The sequence below is a fragment of the Mobula birostris genome, chromosome 29 (genome assembly GCF_030028105.1).
Source record: "Mobula birostris isolate sMobBir1 chromosome 29, sMobBir1.hap1, whole genome shotgun sequence".
Lineage (NCBI taxonomy): Eukaryota > Metazoa > Chordata > Chondrichthyes > Myliobatiformes > Myliobatidae > Mobula > Mobula birostris.
Genome location: NC_092398.1, coordinates 19,260,540 through 19,281,433, shown reverse-complemented (window position 1 = coordinate 19,281,433; position 20,894 = coordinate 19,260,540). Strand labels below are relative to the sequence as shown.

The following is a 20,894-nucleotide window of genomic DNA, read 5'->3' as shown; positions in this document are numbered from 1 at the left end:
GAGCAATATTATTAAAACTCAGGGCATCGTATTTTGCAGTTCAATTCCAGCGTCTTCTATAAGGAGTTTGTACCTCTTCCTTATCAGCATGTGGGTTTCCTCCGGATACTCCTGCTTCTTCCCACAGTCCAAAGATGTACCGTTAGTAGATTAATTGGTTATAGTAAATTGTCCTGTATTTAGGCTAGGATTAAATAGTTGGGCTGATGGGCAGTATGGCTTGTTGGGCAAGAATGCCCTGTTCAGGGCTGTAACTCTTAATTAAAGTTAAATTTTAAAAGTTATATTAAAAATATAGAACATGGAATGTAGAACAGGACAGTGCAGGAACAGGCCCTCCAGCCCTCGATGTTGTGCTGAACCAGTTCAATTAGTAATCAACACTCACAACACGCTGGAGGAACCCGGCAGGTCGGGCAGCTTCCGTGGAAAAGAACAGTCAACGTCTCGGGCTGGAACCGTGGTTCTCTTCCACGGATGCTGCCCGACCTGTTGAGTTCCCCCAGCGTGTTGTGAGTGTTGCTTTGACCCCAGCATCTGCAGATTATTTTGTGTTTTCAATTAGTAATCACATGGCCAACTAAACAAATCCTTTATGCCTACACAATGTTCATAATCTTCCATTTTCCTCATGTTCAAAGTAAATGTTCCTAATAAAGTACATATATGTCACCATATATAACCTTGAGGTTAATTTTCTTGTGGGCATTCTCAACAAATCTACAGAATAATAACTATAACAGAATCAATGAAAGACCACCCAACTAGGGTGTTCGATCAGAGTGCAGAAGGCAACAAACTGCAAATACAAAAAGAAGAAACAATAATAATAAATAAATAATCAATAATGAGAACATGATCTGCACAGTTCTTGAAAGTGGGTCCATTGGTTGTGGGAACATTTCAATGATGAGGCAAGTGAAGTTGAATGAAGTTGTCTCCTTTGCTGATGGTTGAGGGGTAATAACTGTTTCTGAACCTGGTGGTGTGAGTACTGAGGCTCCTGTACCTTCCTCCTGATGGCAGCAGTGAGAAGAGAGCACGTCCTGAGTGGTGTGGTTCCTGCTGATGGTGCTGCTGTAATGCAGCACCGGCTGTAGACATGCTCAGTGGCTGGGAGGGCTGTACTTGTGATGGACTGGGCAGTGTCCATTACTTTTTGTAAGATTGTCCATTCAAGGGCATTGGTGTTTCCATACCAAGGTGTGATGCAGCCAGACTACACAGCTACAGAACGTTGTCAAAGTTTTAGATGTTATTCCGTATCTCTGAAAACTCCTAAGGAAGTAGAGGCATTCATGTCCCTATCCAAATGTCTTTTAAAAGTCAGAGTCAGAAACAGATTGAATATCACTGTCATAGGTCGTGAAATGTTTTAACTTTATGGCAGCTGTACAATAAAATACATGATAAATAAATATAGAAAAAAACTGAGTTACATTAAGTATATATGTGTCTATTAAATAGTTAAATTAACATAGGTAGTACAAACTAACAAATTTTTAAAAAGTATCTGTCTCTACCCCCACCCCAGGCAACACATTCCTGGCACCCACCACACAGTGTCAAAAAACATGCCCCTCACATCTCCTTTGAAATTACCCCCTTACCTAAAATGAATGCCCTCTGGTTTTAGCCATTTCAGCCCCGGGAGAAAGATGTTTCTCTGTCTATCACTCACATAATCTTATCAATATCTATCAGATCTCCTCTTAGCCTCTGCCACTCCAGAGGAAGCAACTCAAGTTTGTCCATCCTCTCATTATGGCACATGCCCTCTAATACAGGCAGCAATCTGGTAAACTTCTTATGCACCCTCTCCAAAGCTTTGACATCCTTCCTATAACTGGGTGGCCAGAACTGTATATAATACTCCAACTGCAGCCTAACTAGAGTTTCATCAAGCTGCAACACAGTCTCCTGACTTAACTGAAGTTTAAGACCTATGCACTGTGTTTGCACCTTGGCCCCAGAGGCACAATGTTTCCGTTAGATGTGTAGGTGTGTAGTTGAATGATGATAACCTGAACTAAGTCATGCAGTACAGAAACAGGCCTTTCAGCCCAACCAGTCCATGCTGCCCAAGATCTCCTGCCTTGACTGCTTCCTCTCGCAGGCTCGTTTAGGACCCATATCTCAAAAAGAATACTGGGTGAAGCTCCCCACCATTGAGCACATCTACACAGAGAGCTGTCACAGGAAACTACAATTCTTCATTAGGGACCCCCATCACCCAGGAGAGGTTGTTTCCTATGGTGGGGGTGTCTATGACCAGAGGGCATAGGCTCAGAATAGAGGGTCGTCCATTTAGAATGGAGATGAGCCGGAATTTCTTTCACCAAAGAGTGGTGAATTTGTGAATTTGTTGCCAGGTCATTGGGTGTATTTAAAGCAGAGGTTGATAGGTTCTTGGTTATTCAGAGCATGAAATGTTACGGGGAGAAGACAGGAGATTGGGATTGGAAGGGAAAATGGATCAGCAATAATGAAATGGCGAAACAGAGTCAATGGGCCGAATGGCCTAATTCTGCTTTTATGTCTTATGGTCAGGCTCTCTTCTCATTGCTGCCACCAGGAAGAAGGTACAGGAGCCTCAGGACTCACAGCTCCAGGTTCAGGGACAGTTATCACCCCTCAGCCATTTGGCTCCTGAGCCAGCGGGGATAACTTCACTGAGACATTCCCACAACCTGCAGGTATTTCCGATGGAACCTTCATCTTATGTTCGCAATAATTATTGTTTATCATTATTTATTTTTATACTTGCATAGTTGGTGCGGTCTTTCATTGATTCTATTATGGTTATTGTTTTGTTAAGGGTTTACTGAGTATGCCTGCAAGAAAATGAATCTCAGAGTCGTATATGGTGACATACTGAATATGAGCTTTGATAATAAATTTACTTTGAACTTTGGCATTCAAGAAAGTCCAAAGGTTTATAAGAATTATCCTGGGAATGAAAGGGTTAATGTGTGAGCTCCTCCAGAATTTTGTATGCGGGTTTCCAGCATCTGTAGCATCTTGTGTTTATAAAATGCACCAATTCGCACTTGTCAGAGTTAAACTCCTGAATGTTATCAAGCCGCAACATAACTTCCTGTCTGAACTTGTCTGAATTTAACATAGCACACACACAAAATGCTGCAGGAGCCCAACATGTAAGGCAGCATCTATGGAGAGGAATAAGCAGTCAACATTTCAGGCTGAGACCCTTTCTTCGGGATGTAAAAGAAGTGGGGGAGGTAGAATAAGAAGGTGGGGGTGAGGAAAAGGAAGTACAAGCTGGCAAGTGTTAGGTAAAAATAGGTGAGGGGGAAGGGAGGGGAGTGGGGATGAAGTGAGAAACTGGGAGACGATAGGTGGAAAAGGTAAAAGTCTGAAGAAGGAATCTGATAGGAGAGCAGAGTGAAATATGGGAGAAAGAGGAGAACGGGTACCAGAGGGAGGTGATGGCAGGTGAGAAGAGAAGGGGTAAGAGGGGAGCCAGAATGGAAAAAAGGAGAGGAGAGGGGAAAGGAGTCACCAGAAGATACAGAAATTGATGTTCGTGCCATCAGGATGGAGGCTACCTAGACGGAATCTGAGGTGCTGCTCATCCAACGTGTGACTGGCCTCACCGCGGCAATAGAGGAAACTGTGCATTGGGAATGGGGAGTTGAATTGACGACCAGATCCTGCCTGGGTTTCCAGCATTTGCAGAATCTCTTGCATTTATGTTACCTTAATTTACCTTCCCAGCTGATCTGAACCCTGCTGTAAACTTCGTTATTGTTGCTGGTTTGCATCTCAGACGATCTGTCCTGGGCCAGTACATTGATGCAATCACAGAAAAGGCATGCTGGTGTCTCTGGAGTCGTCGAGCAAGACACCACAGACACGGGCCGTTCGGCTCATCCAGTCTGTGCCAGACTGTTATTCTGCTTAGTCTCATCGACCCGTACCCAGACCATCGCCGTCCCATCCATGTTCTTGTCCAACCTTCTCTTAAGTGTTTCAATTGAACCCTCTTCCACCACTTTCACCTACAGCTCGCTCCACACTCGCCACTCCCTCTGAGTAAAGAACCCCCCCCTCATGTTCTCCTTAAACTTTTCACCTTTCACCATTAACCAACCTATGGCCTCTAATTGTAGTCCCACCCAACCTCACTGGAAAGAAGCCTGCTTGCATTTACTCTATTTATACCACTGATAAATTTATGTGTGTCTCTCTGCATCCTCCTACACTGCAGGGAATAAAATCCTAACCTACTCATCATCATCATTATGTGCCTCATCGTATGACGTAGGCAGTCATGATCTCATGAACATGATTGTTCTTGACAACCTTCCGTATAACTCAGGTCCCAAGTTCCTGACGACATCCTTGTCTGTACTCTTTCAATCTTATTGCTATCTTTCCTGTAGGTGGGTGACCAGAACTCCACACCGTACTCCAAATTAGGCCTCACTAATGCCTTATACGATTTCAACATAACATCCCTACTCCTGTATTCAGTACTCTAATTCATGGAGGATAATGTGCCAAAACTCTCTTTATGACCCTATCCACCTGCAATAGCACTTTCAAGGCAGTCGATTGGCTCTACTTGGTTAGGAGTTTGGGATAATTTGGTATGTCCCCGAAGACTGTAGCATTCGGGCTGGTCACATCACTGCCTGATATAGAGGCTCCAATGCACAGGATCGAAAAAGGCTGCGGAGGGCTGTCGACTCGGCCAGCACCATCATGGACACTACGCTCCCCACTATCGAGGACATCTCCAAAAAGCGGTGCTTCAAGAAGGCGGTATCCATCACGTAGGACCCTCACCTCCTGGGACAGCCCCGTCTTTTCCCGTTCTGTTTACACACACGGGACCCCGTTTCACAATCTCTTTGCACTCACTGGGACCCCAACTATCAGTCCCTGTATCCTTACTCTATGGCCAATTTCCCGCTTGCTTTAAACCTACTGGGTCTCTGTCACCCACTTCCTTTAAATCCACTGGGGCCTTGTTTCCTGCTCCCTTTAAACTCACTGGAGCCTCGTTTCCTGGTTCTTTTAACCCACCAGGACCCCAATTCTCACTCACTTTAAACCCAAAGAGACCTTGCTTCCCGCTCTCTTTAAGCCCACCAGGAACTGTTTCCCACTCCTTTAAACCCATCGGGTCCCCTTCTCCCACTCGCCTTAACCTCACCAGAATTCCATTTCCCGTTCCGTTTATATCCACTGAGGATCCCTTTTCTCACTCCCTTTAAACCCTCCGGGATCCCATCACCCGCTCCCTTTAAACAGGAAAACTTATACTGCAACTAAACTCCTAAAAAAAAGTTAATCAAAAGGTTTTAGAATATTAATGAGTAACATTAATAGTCTGGATTAAAAAAATGCTTTTTGGGGAAAACCATTGTGAACTATTGGCTTTCTACAGCATTTGTTGACATACCTATGTGGTCAATTCTGCTGACGGATGCTTTACCACAGTTGGATAAAGAGATCATCACTGCCCCACAGCACTAAACAGAAGCCTGTCATATATAACCAAACAGCCATCTCAGTGTTTAGCAAGAATATATTTCAACATAGTCTCTTTTAAAAATGTCACAGGCAATAAAATGACTCAAAATGTCTGAGGTTATGAACATAATAACAGCAGGTAATGGAAAGGAACAGACATATGGTGGAAGACTGTCAAAGTTACAGATAGATACTGTTCCCGAATCAATCAGAGACAGAATATAGATCCCTCCGACTATCCTATCACCCAGTCCCAGGGTCAGACATAGATTGAAGTTCCCGCCGCACTGTCCTTTCACCCAATCCAATGGTCGGCCACAGTGAAGTTCCCTCCGTGCTGTCCTATCACCCAATCCCAGGGTCGGACACAGAGACAAGCTCCCTCCACACCGTTTAACACTCACTCACAGGGTCAGACCCAGAGTGAAGCTCCCTCTGCACCATCTATCACCCACTCACAGGGTCAGACACAGAGTGAATCTCCCTCTGCACCATCCCATCACCCAATCCAATGAAGCTCCCTCCGCACCATCCCATCATTCACTCCCATGTTTGGACACAGAGTGGACTTCCCTTGACACCCTCCTGTAACCCTCTCCCAAATTTTGACACCGAGTGAAGCTCCCCCGATACCATCCTATCACACAGTGCAGTGTCTGACACAGTGAGAAGCTCCCTCTGCACCTCCCATCGCACACTCCCAGAGGTCGACCCAACACAAGGTTCCTCCAAGCACAGTCCCGGGACTGGGGGCTCCCCAACGATAAATAGGAGGAAGATAAGTAAAGACCCACACCCCGCTAGACCCCCCCACTGACACCAACCCTTTAGAGAGTGAGTGGTCAGCTTGCTAAGCCCATAATGGTTTGGGGGGGAGAGTGGAGTCGGGACTTGTCCTACACGTGTATTTCATCATCCTGTTCCTCCTCATCAAAGGTGTAACACTCACCCCCCTCATCTTCCTCCTCCTCCTCCTCCTCCTCCTCAACTTTCTTGGGGATAGAGCCACTCCTCTCCTCCCTCTCCCCATTTCTCCTCTCCTCCTCACCCTCCCTCCACTCCCCCTCCTTCCTCTCTACCTCACCTTTGCCCTTCACACTGTCCTCCTCCTCTTCCCTCAAACCCTCCCTCCCACTCCACTCGCTCTCCTCCCCTTCCCCCACTCTGGGAGGGGTCCCAGGACCCTGCTCTCCTGGTGATTGGGGTCCCTGGGGAGGCCCCCCTATCTCCATCACTCCCAGCACATCCCCCAGCATTGAGGGTCCCAGGTCAACGTGGAAGGAGAGCACGGAGTCAGTGCGCCTCAGAGCCATCCCCCCAGGCGAGGTTCCGGGCCGGACCCTTCCCTCCTCATCCTCTCCCGCCCCTCCCTTTGGTGTGAGTGGGGGCGGTGCAGTTCCCTCTTCTCCTCCCACCTCTTCCTCGGGAAGGGGTTGTAGGGTGGACGGGGAGCTGGCAGCGGGGGAGGTCGGTGGGCGACTGCCGAGGAAGGAGGTGTCACCGAAGGCATCCCCGCCTCGGCCCACGTGCATGGTGTGGCGGAAGTCCCCCAGCGGGGCACTGATCATCTCCCGGGTCAGGTCCGGCCGGGAACGCCGCTTTGATTGCTGGGGGGCCAGCTGCTTCAGGATAGGCATCGCTGCGGTACCTGTGACGTCCGCCTGTTTATGTGTGTGTGTGTCTGTGTGTCTGTCTGTGTCTGCCTGTGTTCGTGTTCACCTATGTATGTCTCTCTATGTGTGTGTGTGTTTGTGTGTGTGTGTGTCCCCGCCTGTGCGTGCCTCTCTCCCTGTCTGCCTGTATCTTTTTCCCTCTCCCTGTGAATGCACTTGCCTGTATGTTTCTCGTTTGCCTGTATGTCTATCTGCCTGAGTTTGTGTGTGTGTGTGTGTACGTGTGCCTTTATTCCTGAGTCGATCTGTCTACCCGTGTGCCTATAAACCTGCGTGCATCTGCGTCTGTCTGTCTACCTGTGTTTGTGCATGTGAGAGTATCTGTGTATATGACTGCGTCTGTGAGATCAGACGTCTCCCAGGAGAACCGCTCACGGGGACGGTGACAGGTCGACGGCCGAGACTCCTCACAAATGTGACAAGGTTGTACCGTATGTCCCTTGGGCCCCAGACGGGGGCTGTCCGTCACAGGCAGCGTCCCGGTGACAGGGTGTCAAGCCCCTTCCTCCAGGAGGTCCCAGTACTATCAGGGTGTTCCCCCTTGCCCAATGCAGCTGTAGATCAGTGATAGGTAAATTTAATCCCACACGTTCCCCACCACTCTCACAGATTGTGACGTTGAGGTCGGGCAAGAGGCACTGGCGGGGGGTGCAGGGGTTCTGCCCTCGCCTCCCCTGGTTCTCTAGTCAGTCCTCTGCTTTTTCCTCCACTCGACCCGCCAGCTGCTGCAGGAATGGCCTCTTGCTTCGTTCTCTTGCTCCTTTTCCTTGCCGTGTCGCCTTACGGCACCTCCTGGGCCAGCAGGGGTCACATGGTGTGAAGCTGGAACAGCAGAGGAAGAGGCTCAGAGGGGGGAGAGAGAGAGGGGCAGGGAGGGGGGAGGCAGTGGGGTTGTGGAGAGACAGGGGAGAGAAAAATGGGAGAGGAAAGAAGAGAGACAGGAGGAGGGGAGACGGGATAAAGACTGAGGGGGAGAGATGGGGGTAGGTGGAGAAGTGAGGACAAGGGGAGATCGAGGAAGAAATGAAAATGAGGAGTGAGGAGGATGGGGACAGAGGGAGAAGAGACAGAGAGGGGGAAGAACGGTGGGGTTGTGAGGAAAGAGAGGAGGTCAAGAAAGGAGGAGGGGAGGTGGGATAAAGATGAGAGAGATGCAGGTAGAGAGACGCATGAGCGTGAGGGGAGAGGATTGAGAGAGGGGGGAGTGGGGGAGCAGGAGGGAAAGAGAAGGGAGAGTTTTGGGCAGAAACATTGGGGGCATTGGTAGGGGAGAGGGCTTATAGGGGAGAGGTGAAGTGTGAGTAGGGGGTGACGGGGAGAGAGGGGAAGATGGATGGAGAGAGAGGAAAGTGTGGGAAGAGAGGGGTTTGGACGAGAGGGCTTGAGGGGAGGAAGGGAAGAGGTGGGGAGGAGAAGGGAGAGCGGCATATAGTGAGGTAGAAAATAAGAGCGGCAGAAAACGGAGGGAAAAAGTTAGAAAATTGTTGGATGCTGAGATAAATATGGAGGAGAGAGTAAGGGAGATAGAGGGAGAGAGACAGAGAACGTGATAGAGAGGGAGAAGCGAGAGAGGGGGTGGTGCGACTAGAGACGGAAAGAGAGACAGATAGAGAGAGATAGAGATAGAGAGAGAAAGAGAAATAGAGAGAGAGAGAGAGAGAGAGATTTGATACAGAGACAGAGAGGGAGGGAAATAGTTCAGGCGGACGAAGGTGCTTTCCTTCTCCCCACCCATGCCGGTCCCATTCCCCTACTTCCGTCCCAGAAACAACTGCGTTCTCCCTTCCCCTGTCCCCGTCTCCCATCCCTCCGCATCCCCTCCTCGCCTCCCCTCTCCTCCTTACTCTCCCTCAATTGGAGGGGTCTCGGACACGGAACGCCGGCAGCCCCACACCCTACAACACATGTTCCCGACCGGTTCCCTCGCCCTCCCTCCTCGCCTCCTGGAACTTGCGGGAAGTTTGTGGAGAGTATGTCCCCGTCGTTCTCCCCCTCTCCGTCGGTCACTCACTCACTCACTCACCCGGAGCCGCTCCGGCCTCGGACATTCCCACATTTTGTCCTTCTCTTACGCCGCTTTTCTTTCTCTCCCTCTCTCTCTCTCTCTCTCTCTCCCACTTCCTTATGGATCCCACACAGGAAAAGAACTGGACACCGCCTCCCCTTCCTGGCCTGGCGGGGCACGTCAGCGTATCCTGTGCGGATCCACTGCAACCTGGCAGCTCAGCGCCTGGAATGCGGTAGTGACAGGGAAGGGATTGTCTCTCACTCACACTCACGCACAGAATCTCCCTCGTACACATTGTCTCTCTCACACACATACAATCTCTCAGTCTCTCTTTTTCTCTCTCACACTCACATATTCGCTGTCAATCTCTCACACAGTCTCTCACTCACTCTCCCGCATAGTTTCTCCCACTCATAATGCAGTCTCACTGTCATAGTGACACAGCACACAGAATCTCTCTCTTACACACACATACAGACGTCTGTTTCTCTCACACAGTCCTCACTTTCTAACAACGATCTGTCATTCGTGTTCATAGTCTTTCTACCTCATACACCTACACACACAGTCTCTCTCACATATATAAAGTCTCTCTATCTGAACTACAGCCTCCTCGTCTCTCTCATACACACATACTCATTCTATCTCACACACAATGTCTCTCTCTAACGCACAGTCTCTCACAAATACACATACTCTCTCTCACAATCAGTCTCCCCCTCACATTCCAGTCTATCTCACACATTGTCACACAGTCTCTCCCTCACACACACTCATAATCTTTCTTGCAGATACACAGCTGCTCACACACACACTCAGTCTCCCTCTCACAAACATTCAGTCTCTCACACACACTCACAGTCTCTCTCACACACACATACACAGTGACAGTTTATTTCACACATGCATCCAGTCTCTCTCACACACACTCAGTATTTCTCTCTCTCATGTTCTCTCACATGCACTCACAATCTCTTTCTCTCTCACACACACTCAATCTCTCTCACACATACACATTCTATCTCTCACACACGCTCAGTCTCTCTATCTCACACGCACACAGACTCTCTCACTCACACTTGCAGTCTGCCCCTCACACACATAATGTCTTTATCTCTCATGTACACTCATAGTCTCTCTCGTACCCTCAGTCTCACACACACTCAGTTTCTCTCACAGACTCAGTCTCTCTCACACACAATCTCACTCTTACACACACTCAGTTTCTCTCTTACACACTCTCTCTTACAGACTCAGGCTCTCTTACACACTCTCAGTCTGTCTCACACACTCAGTCTGTATTTCTCACACAGTCTCTCTCTCTCTCACACACACTCTTTCCCTAGTCTCTTTCTCAAGGACTCTCACACAGACTTTCTCATCAAAATTCTCTCACATACACCCTTTCTGATACAAACTCTGAATTTCTCCTCTCCCTTCCTCTCTCACACACTCACACTCAGACCCTCTATCTTTTCCTCACAGTCTCTCTGTCTCATATACACACAATTTCACAGATATACTGTCTTCCTCCCTCTTTCTTTCTCTCTCTCTCTCACACACACACACACACACACAGACACACACTCACACAAACACTCTTAGATGTATACTCACACAGGCACAGACACAAATAATGAGTCAAACTATCTCACACGCACAGTCACATAGACATAAACCCACTCAGAACCACACATCGATACACAGCACCCTTGCACACACATAGTACATAATATAAAATTTCAGTTAATTTATGTTTGTCCTCATCTCATAATGAAATGTGGTGCTGCAGCCAAAAGTAAATTGTCAGAGCATTTTTACCCCATGTATGTTATGCCTGTAACAGTGATAAACTTGAACAAAGGGGGAGCCACAGTGACTGGAACAGTGGCTCAGGAGGGAAGTGGGAGAAGAAAATTGCAGTAGTGATTGGAGATTCCATAGTTTGGGGTGCAGACACGAGATAATGTGGGAGCAACGGAGACACCCGGTTGGTACATTGCCTCCAAGGTGTCAGGGTCAGGGACGTCCACGGCATTCTAAAGGGGAGGGTGAGCAGCCAGAGGTCTTGGTACATATTGGTGCCAATGACATGGGTAGGAAAAGGGAGGAGGTCCTGAAAGAGAGAATTTAGAGAGTTGAGTAGAATGCAGGAGCTTCAGGGTAGTAATCTCTGGATTGCTGCCTGTGCCACGTGCCAGTGAGGGTAAAAACAGGATGATTCGGCAGGTGAATGCATGGTTGAGGAACTGGTACAGGGGACAAGTCTTCAGGTTTCTGGATCATTGCAATCTGTTCTGGGGAAGTTATGACCCATACAAAAGAGACGGGTTACAACTGAACCGGAATGGGACTAATATCCTTGCAGACAGGATTGCTTGAGCATTTGGCAAGGGTTTTAATTTAAACTGGCAGGGGGATGGGATCCAGAGTGATGGGCTTGAGGATGGGGTAGTTGGTTTACAAACAAAGTGTCATGAGACTGTGAGGAAGGACAGGCAGATGACAGGGCAAAATTACAGTCAGTGGGATGAGTTAAGGTGTAACATGGGACAAAATCAAAAAACAGTGATGAATACAGAACTGTTTTTATCTTTGAATGCACACAGTACACAGGATAAGGTAAATAATCTAGAAACCTGAAGCCCTGCCCCTGCAGCAGTTCCTCTGCCATGCATTCACAAGGTCATGTAGCACAGTTATAGATTGGCAGGTATGACATTATGGGCATCACTGAGTCCTGGCTGAAAGAAAATTATAGTTGGGCACTTAACATCCAAAGCTACAAATTGTATCAATAGGACAGGCAGGTAGGTAGAAGATGTGGGGTGGCTCTTTTGGTAAAATGTGAAATGAAATCCTTCAAGACAGGTGACACATGAGCAGAAAATGTAGAATCCTTCTGGATAGAGCTAAGCAACTATAAGGGTGAAAAGACACTGATGGGAGTTATATACAGACCAGAATGTGGGCTACAAATTACAATGGGAGATAGTAAAAGCATGTAAAAATGGCAACGCTACAATACTCATGGGGGATTCCAATATGCAAAGGTTGGTGTTAGATTCCAAGGGAGAGAATTTGTAGAATGTCTATGAGATGGTTTCTTTAGAGCAGTTTATGGTTGAGCCCACTAGGGTGTGGCAATTCTGGGTGGGAGTTAGGTAATGAACCAGATTTGATTAGGGAGCTTAAGGTAAAGGAACCGTTAGGGGACTGATCACAATATGAAAGACTTCACCTTGCAATTTGAGAGGGAGAATCCAAAGTCAGATATAACCATATAACAATTACAGCACGGAAACAGGCCATCTTGGTCCTTCTAGTCTGTGCCGAACTCTTACTCTCACCCAGTCCCACTGACCTGCACTTGGCCCATAACCCTCCATTCCTTTCCTGTCCATATATCTATCCAATTTAACTTTAAACGACAACATCGAACCTGCCTCAACCACTTCTGCTGGAAGCTCGTTCCACACAGCTACCACTCTCTGCGTAAAGAAGTTCCCCCTCATGTTACCCCTAAACTTTTGCCCATTAAATCTCAACTCATGTCCTCTTGTTTTCATCTCCCCCACTCTCAATGGAAAAAGCCTATCCACGTCAATTCTATCAATCCCCCTCATAATTTTAAACACCTCTATCAAGTCCCCCCTCAACCTTCTACGCTCCAAAGAATAAAAACCTAACTTGTTCAACCTTTCTCTGTAACTTAGGAGATGAAACCCAGGCAAAATTTTAGTAAATCTCCTCCGTACTCTCTCAATTTTATTGACATCTTTCCTATAATTCAGTAACCAGAACTGTACACAATACTCCAAATTTGGCCTCACCAATGCCTTGTACAATTTCAACATTACATCCCAACTCCCAACTCCCAACTCAGTATTAGTATTAGATGTATCAGTATTACAGTGGAGTAAAGGAAACTATAGAGGCATGAGGGAGGAGCTGGCCAAATTTGATCACAAGGGGACAATAGCATGGACATGGCACAACAGTAATGGCTGGAACTTCTGAGATAAAATTGGAAGGCACAGGATATATGCATCCCAAAGAAGAAAAAAACTCTAAAGGCAGGGTGACACAACTAATAAGGGAAGTAAAAAAAAACATAATAGCATAGTTCCAATGCCATATTCAAGTTTGGTGACAACACACTTCATAGGACAAATCAAAGGTGGTGATGAATTAGCACATAGGAGGAAGACTGAAAATCAGGCTGAGGGTAGCAGACACCAACAGAATCAACAAACTCATTCGTAAGGCCAGTGATGTTGTGGGGATGGAACTGGACTCTCTCACGGTGGTGTCTGAAAAGAGGATGCTGTCCAAGTTGCATGCCTTCTTGGGCAATGTCTCCCATCCACTGGTTGGGCACAGGAGTACATACAGCCAGAGACTCATTCCACCGAGATGCAACACTGAGCGTCATAGGAAGTCATTCCTGCCTGTGGCCATCAAACTTTACAACTCCTCCCTTGGAGGGTCAGACACCCTGAGCCAATAGGCTGGTCCTGGACTTATTTCCTGGCATAATTTACATATTACTATTTAACTATTTATGGTTTTATTACTATTTATTATTTATGGTGCAACTGTAACGAAAACCAATTTTCCCCCGGGATCAATAAAGCATGACTATGACTATGACTAACAACAACCTCTCACTCAATGTCAGCAAGACCAGGGAGCTGATTATTGACTTCAGGAGGAGGAAACCAGAGGTCCATGAGACAGTCCACCTTGTAAGGTCAAAGGTAGAGAGGGTGAGGAACTTTACATTCCTCAGTGTTGTTATTTTGGGGAACCTGTCCTGGGACCAGTATGTAAGTGTAATTACAAAGAAGGCACTGCAGTGCCTCTACTTCCTTAGGAGATTGTGGAGATTTGGCACGATACCTAAAACTTTGATAAACGTCTATAGATGTATACTGGACAGTATAGTATAGTATATATATTGACTGACTAAATCATGGCCTGGTTTAGAAACACCAAAGCCCTTAAATGGAAAATTCTATAAAAAAAAATTGGGGGGGTACAGCCCAGTCCATCACGGGCAAAGCCTTCCCTGCCTTTGAGCACATCTGCATGAAGAATTGTCACAGGAAAGCAGTAATGAATATGAACCAGTCCATAGTGAGTAAGACCCTCCCAGACCTTGAGCACATCTCCATGAAAAGTGGTCACAGGAAAGCAGCATCCACCACCCAGAACATGCTCTCTTCACACTGCTGTCATCAGGAAGAAGGTACAGGAGGCTGAGGACTCACACCAGCAGGTTCAGGAACAGTTACTACCCCTCAACCATCAGGCTGTTCGCCCAAAGGGGATAACTTCAGTCAACTTCGCTTGTCCAATTATTAAGATGTTCCCACAACATATGGAAACACTTACAGGGACTCATTATCTCATGTTCTTGATATTTATTACTTATTTTTTATTATTATTTCTTTCTTTTTGGATTTTCCCAGTTTGTTGTCTTATAGACACTGGTTGAACACCCAAGTTAGTGTGACATTTCATTGATTTTATTATGGTTAGCTTTCTATTATCCATATTTTGCAAGAAAATGAATCTCAGGGTTATATGTACTTCAATAATAAACTTACTTTGAACTTAGAAAAAAGAGGGTGTGTAATAGAACTAAAAATCAATGAGAAAGTAAAAGATTGGGAAACTTTTAAAAACCAACAGAAGGCAACTAATTAAGCCACAAGAAGGTAAGCTAGCCAATAATATCAGAGGACAACAAAGTGTTTTCAGATATTTAAAGAGTAAAAGAGAGCTGAGAGTAGATATCAGACTGCTGTAAGATTGTGCTGGAGAGGTAGCAATGGGGGACAACAAAATGGTGGAGGAATTAAATAAGTATTTTGCATCCATCTTCACTGTGGAAGACTCGAGCAGTATGCCAGATGTTTGAGAGTGTCAGGGAGCAGAAGTGAGTGCAATTGCTATTACTAATGAGAAGGTGCTTGGAAAGCTGAAAGGTCTGAAGGTGGACTACACCACAGGGTTCTGAAGGAGGTGGCCAGGGAGATTGTCGATGCTTTGGAAATTGCTAGATTCTGGCATGATTCGAGAGGGCTGGAGAATTGCAAGTGTCATTCCACTCTTCAAGAGGGAGGGAGGCAGAAGGAAGGAAATTATAGGCCAGTTAGCCTGACCTCAGTGGTTGGGAAGATGTTGGAGTCGATTGTTAATGATGTGGCTTTGGGACATTTGTCGGCACCTGATAAAATAGGCCAAAGTCAGCATTGTTTCCTTAAGGGAATATCTTGCCTGACAAATCTATCTTCAGCAAGACGAAGGAATTAGTTGTTGACTTCAGAAGGAGTAGTGGACCGCACGATCCAATTTACATCGGTGGTGCGCAAGTGGAACAGGTCAAAAGCTTTAAGCTCCTCCGGGTCAATATCACAAATGACCTGACTTGGTCCAACCAAGCAGGGTTCACTGCCAAGAAGGCCCACCCGCACCTTTACTTCCTGAGAAAACTAAAGAAATTTGGCCTGTCCCCTAAAGCCCTCACTAATTTTTATAGATGCACTGTAGAAAGCATTCTTCTAGGGTGCATCACAACCTGGTATGGAAGTTGTCCTGTCCAAGACCGAAAGAAGCTGCAGAAGATCGTGAACACGGCGCAGCACATCACACAAACCAATCTTCCGTCCTTGGACTCACTTTACACCACACGCTGTCGGAGCGGTGCTGCCAGGATAATCAAGGACACGACCCACCCAGCCAACATACTTTTTGTCCCTCTTCCCTCCGGGAGAAGGCTCAGGAGCTTGAAGACTCATACGGCCAGATTTGGGAACAGCTTCTTTCCAACTGTGATAAGACTGCTGAACGGACCCTGACCCGGATCTGGGCCGTACCCTCCAGATATCCGGACCTGCATCTGGGTTTTTTTGCACTGCCTTACTTTACATTTTTCTATTTTCTATTTATGATTTATATTTTAAATTTTTATATTTACTAATTTTTTACTATTTTTAATATTTAATATTTGTAATCCAGGGAGCGGGAAGCTCAGAATCAAATATCGCTGTGATGATTGTACGTTCTAGTATCAATTGTTTGGCAACAATAAAGTATAAAGTATAAAGTATCTATTAGAATTCTTTGAGGAAATACCAAACAGGATAGATAAAGGAGAATTCATGGATGCTGTGTTCTTGGATGTTCAGAAGGCCTTTAATAAGCTGCTGCACATGAGGTTACTTAACAAGGAAAGAGTTCATGGTATTACAGGAAGGATACTAGTATGGATAGAGCATTGGTTGATTGGCAGGAGGCAGATAGTGGGAATGCCAGCCAGTGGTGCAGTGGCATCAGCACTGGACTTTGAGGTAAATAGTTCTAAGTTCGAATCTGGCTGGCTGCTTTCATTCTTTCCATCCGTGCTGGGTTGAGTGTTGAGCGAGCAACCCGGCCACATTCTATTCTGGTTATTAGTCTATTATGGTTTATTGAGTATGCCTGCAAGAAAATGAATTTCAGGGTTGTATAGAACATAGAACATAGAATAGTACAGCACAGTACAGGCCCTTCGGCCCACAATGTTGTGCCAACCCTCAAACCCTACCTCCCATATAAGCCCCCACCTTAAATTCCTCCATATACCTGTCTAGTAGTCTCTTAAACTTCACTGGTGTATCTGCCTCCACCACTGACTCAGGCAGTGCATTCCACGCACCAACCACTCTCTGAGTAAAAAACCTTCCTCTAATCTTCCCCTTGAACTTCCCACCCCTTACCTTAAAGCCATGTCCTCTTGTATTGAGCAGTGGTACCCTGGAGAAAATGCACTGGCTATCCACTCTATCTATTCCTCATATTATCTTGTACTCCTCTATCATGTCTCCTCTCATCCTCCTTTTCTCCAAAGAGTAAAGCTCTAGCTCCCTTAATCTCTGATCATAATGCATACTCTCTAAACCAGGCAGCATCCTGGTAAACCTCCTCTGTACCCTTTCCAATGCTTCCACATCCTTCCTATAGTGAGGCAACCAGAACTGGACACAGTACTCCAAGTGTGGCCTAACCAGAGTTTTATAGAGCTGCATCATTACATCGCTACTCTTAAACTCGATCCCTTGACTTATGAAAGCTAACACCCCATAAGCTTTCTTAACTACCCTATCTACCTGTGAGGCAACTTTCAGGGATCTGTAGATGTGTACCCCCAGATCCCTCTGCTCCTCCACACTACCAATTATCCTGCCATTTACTTTGTACTCTGCCTTGGAGTTTGTCCTTCCAAAGTGTACCACCTCACACTTCTCCGGGTTGAACTCCATCTGCCACTTCTCAGCCCACTTCTGCATCCTATCAATGTCTCTCTGCAATCTTTGACAATCCTCTCCACTATCTACAACGTTACCAACCTTTGTGTCGTCTGCAAACTTGCCAACCCACCCTTCTACCCCCACATCCAGGTCGTTAATAAAAATCACGAAAAGTAGAGGTCCCAGAACAGATCCTTGTGGGACACCACTAGTCACAATCCTCCAATCTGAATGTACTCCCTCCACCACCACCCTCTGCCTTCTGCAAGCAAGCCAATTCTGAATCCACCTGGCCAAACCTCCCTGGATCCCATGCCTTCTGACTTTTTGAATAAGCCTACCATGTGGAACCTTGTCAAATTCCTTACTAAAATCCATATAGATCACACCCACTGCACTACCCTCATCTATATGCCTGGTCACCTCCTCAAAGAACTCTATCAGGCTTGTTAGACATGATCTGCCCTTCACAAAGCCATGCTGACTGTCCCTGATCAGACCATAATTCTCTAAATGCCCAGAGATCCTATCTCTAAGAATCTTTTCCAACAGCTTTCCCACCACAGACGTAAGGCTCACTGGTCTATAATTACCCGGACTATCCCTACTACCTTTTTTGAACAAGGAGACAACATTCGCCTCCCTCCAATCCTCCGGTTCCATTCCCGTGGACAAAGAGGACATAAAGATCCTAGCCAGAGGCTCAGCAATCTCTTCCATCGCCTCGTGGAGCAGCCTGGGGAATATTCCATCAGGCCCCGGGGATTTATCCGTCCTAATGTATTTTAACAACTCCAACACCTCCTCTCCCTTAATATCAACATGCTCCAGAACATCAACCTCACTCATATTGTCCTCACCATCATCAAGTTCCCTCTCATTGGTGAATACTGAAGAGAAGTATTCATTGAGGACCTCGCTCACTTCCACAGCGTCCAGGCACATCTTCCCACCTTTATCTCTAATCAGCCCTACCTTCACTCCTCTCATCCTTTTTTCCTTAACATAATTGAAGAATGCCTTGGGGTTTTCCTTTATTCTACTCGCCAAGGCCTTCTCATGCCCCCTTCTTGCTCTTCTCAGCCCCTTAAGCTCCTTTCTTGTTTCCCTATATTCCTCAATAGACCCATCTGATCCTTGCTTCCTAAACCTCATGTATGCTGCCTTCTTCCACCTGACTAGATTTTCCACCTCACTTGTCACCCATGGTTCCTTCACCCTACCATTCTTTATCTTCCTCACCGGGACAAATTTATCCCTAACATCCTACAAGAGATCTCTAAACATTGACCACATGTCCATAGTACATTTCCCTGCAAAAACATCATCCCAATTCACACCCGCAAGTTCTAGCCTTATAGCCTCATAATTTGCCCTTCCCCAATTAAAAATTTTCCTGTCCTCTTTGATTCCATCCTTTTCCATGATAATGCTAAAGGCCAGGGAGCGGTGGTCACTGTCCCCCAGATGTTCACCCACTGAGAGGTCTGTGACCTGACCTGGTTCATTACCAAGTACTAGATCTAGTATGGCATTCCTCCTAGTCGGCCTGTCCACATACTGTGACAGGAATCCGTCCTGGACACACTTTACAAACTCTGCCCCATCTAAACTGACATATGCTGACATATATATACTTTGATAATAAACTTACTTTGAACTTGGAAAAGAGAGGGCACATACAATAGAACTAAAAATTAGTGGGCCAAACAAAACTTTCAGAGGCTACGGAAACGGCAAATATACCACCAGATGCACCACAAGGCACGAAAAGGAACAGCAACAACAAGTAGTGGGAATAAAGGGAGCCATTTCTGATTAGCTGCTGGTGGCTAGTGGTGTTTGGCAAGAATTAGTGTTGGGACCGCTTCTTTTTACGTTGCACTTCAGTGATTTGGACCTTGGAACCGATGGCTTTACTGCCGAGTTTCCAGGAGGGGCAGGTAGTGTTGAGGAAGCAGAGATGCTGCAGTAGAATTTAGACCAATTAGGAAAATGGGCAAAGAAATGGCCAATGGATTACATTGCTAGGAAAGTCCATGGTCATACACTTAGGTAGAAGGAATGAAAGTGTGGACTATTTTCTAAACAGGCAGAAAATTCAGAAATCCAAGGTGCAAGGGGACGAGACAGCCCTCATGCAGGATTCCCTAAAGGTTAATGTGCGGGCTGAGTCAGTGATAAGGAAGGCCAATGCAATGTTAGCATTCGTGTTGAGAGGACCAGAATATAAAAGCAAAGGTGTGTTGCTGAGGCTTTATAAGGCACTGGTGAGGCCTCATTTGGAATATTGTGAGTAGTCTTGGGCCCCTTACCTAAAAAACAATGCGATGACATTGGAGAGCGTTCGAAGGAGGTTCACAAGAATGATTCCGGGAATGAAAGGGTTATGAGCAGCGACTGAAGGTTCTGGGCCTGTTCTCACTGGAATTGAGAAGAACGGGGGTGGGGGGGGGGGTTCTTATTGAAACCTATTGAATGCTGAAAGGCCCAGATAGAGTGGACATTGAGAGGATGTTTTCTGTAGTGGTGGAGTCTAGGACCAGAGGACACAGCCTTAGAATAGAGGGGCATCTATTTAGAATGGAGATGAGGCGGAATTTCTTTAGCCACAGACAGTTATTGAGGCCAAGTCATTGAGAATATTTAAAGCAGAGGTTGAAAGGTTTTTGATCAATCAGGGCATGTAAAGTTACGGGGAGAAGGCAGGAGGATGGCTTTGAGAGGGAAAATGGGTCAATCAAGATGAAATGGCAGAGTTTACTCGATGGGGAATATGGCCTAATTCTGTTCTTATCCCTTATGGTCTAACATGACATGTAGTCCTCATTCAGACATACTCTCACACAAACATATTCTCATATACACACATACATTCTCACATAGATGAAAATACTCATTATCACAAAAATACACACACAGAGAACTGACAGACTGCAGTCAATGTAAAGATATCTCCCTAAGAGAGAGGGACTGAGAGACTCTGGTCAGTGTATAGATCTTGCCCTGAGAGACTCCAGTCTGTGTATGGATCTCCCCCTGCGAGAAAGGGACTAAGAGATGCCGGTCAGTGTACAGATCTCCCCATGAGAGAGACGGTCTGAGGGACAGAATTTGTCATGCCCTCTGACCTGTGTCACTGGTCTCTCCCTGTGACTCCCTGCCGTAGGCCTTCGATGCTTATTTATTGTGAAACTGGGAAAGATTGGTGAAGGCCCCGGCTCCAGACACAGCTGCTTCCCGTCATTGTGGGGAAGTTAGGAACAGTCGATTGGAAAGAGAGAGAGAGAGAGAGAGAGAGAGGAAGAGAGAGAGACACACACAGAGCGGGAGAGAAAGAGAGAGTCATAGGGTGAGAGAGAGAGACAGAGAGGGAGAGTCACAGTGAGAGATCTCTATCGACAGGTGGGAGCA

The 20,894-nt window shown here is 46.4% G+C and overlaps 1 protein-coding gene across 2 annotated transcripts in view; it reads right to left on the bottom strand.

Moving 5' to 3' along the window:
* Window positions 1-530: 530 nt before the first annotated feature.
* Window positions 531-20,894, bottom strand: part of cdc42ep5 (CDC42 effector protein (Rho GTPase binding) 5) — a 29,601-nt gene continuing 9,237 nt past the window's right edge. Inside the window, exons 1-2 of one of the 2 annotated variants that reach the window (XM_072246371.1) lie at window positions 9,199-9,342; window positions 531-7,997 (exon numbers count right to left, since the gene is read on the bottom strand). In XM_072246371.1, coding sequence (XP_072102472.1) covers window positions 6,399-7,139 — 741 coding nt within the window. In that variant the 5' untranslated portion in view covers window positions 7,140-7,997; window positions 9,199-9,342 and the 3' untranslated portion in view covers window positions 531-6,398. Of the gene's footprint in view, window positions 7,998-9,198; window positions 9,343-20,894 lie in introns of those variants that run through there. The other variant, XM_072246372.1, reaches the window with a different exon arrangement.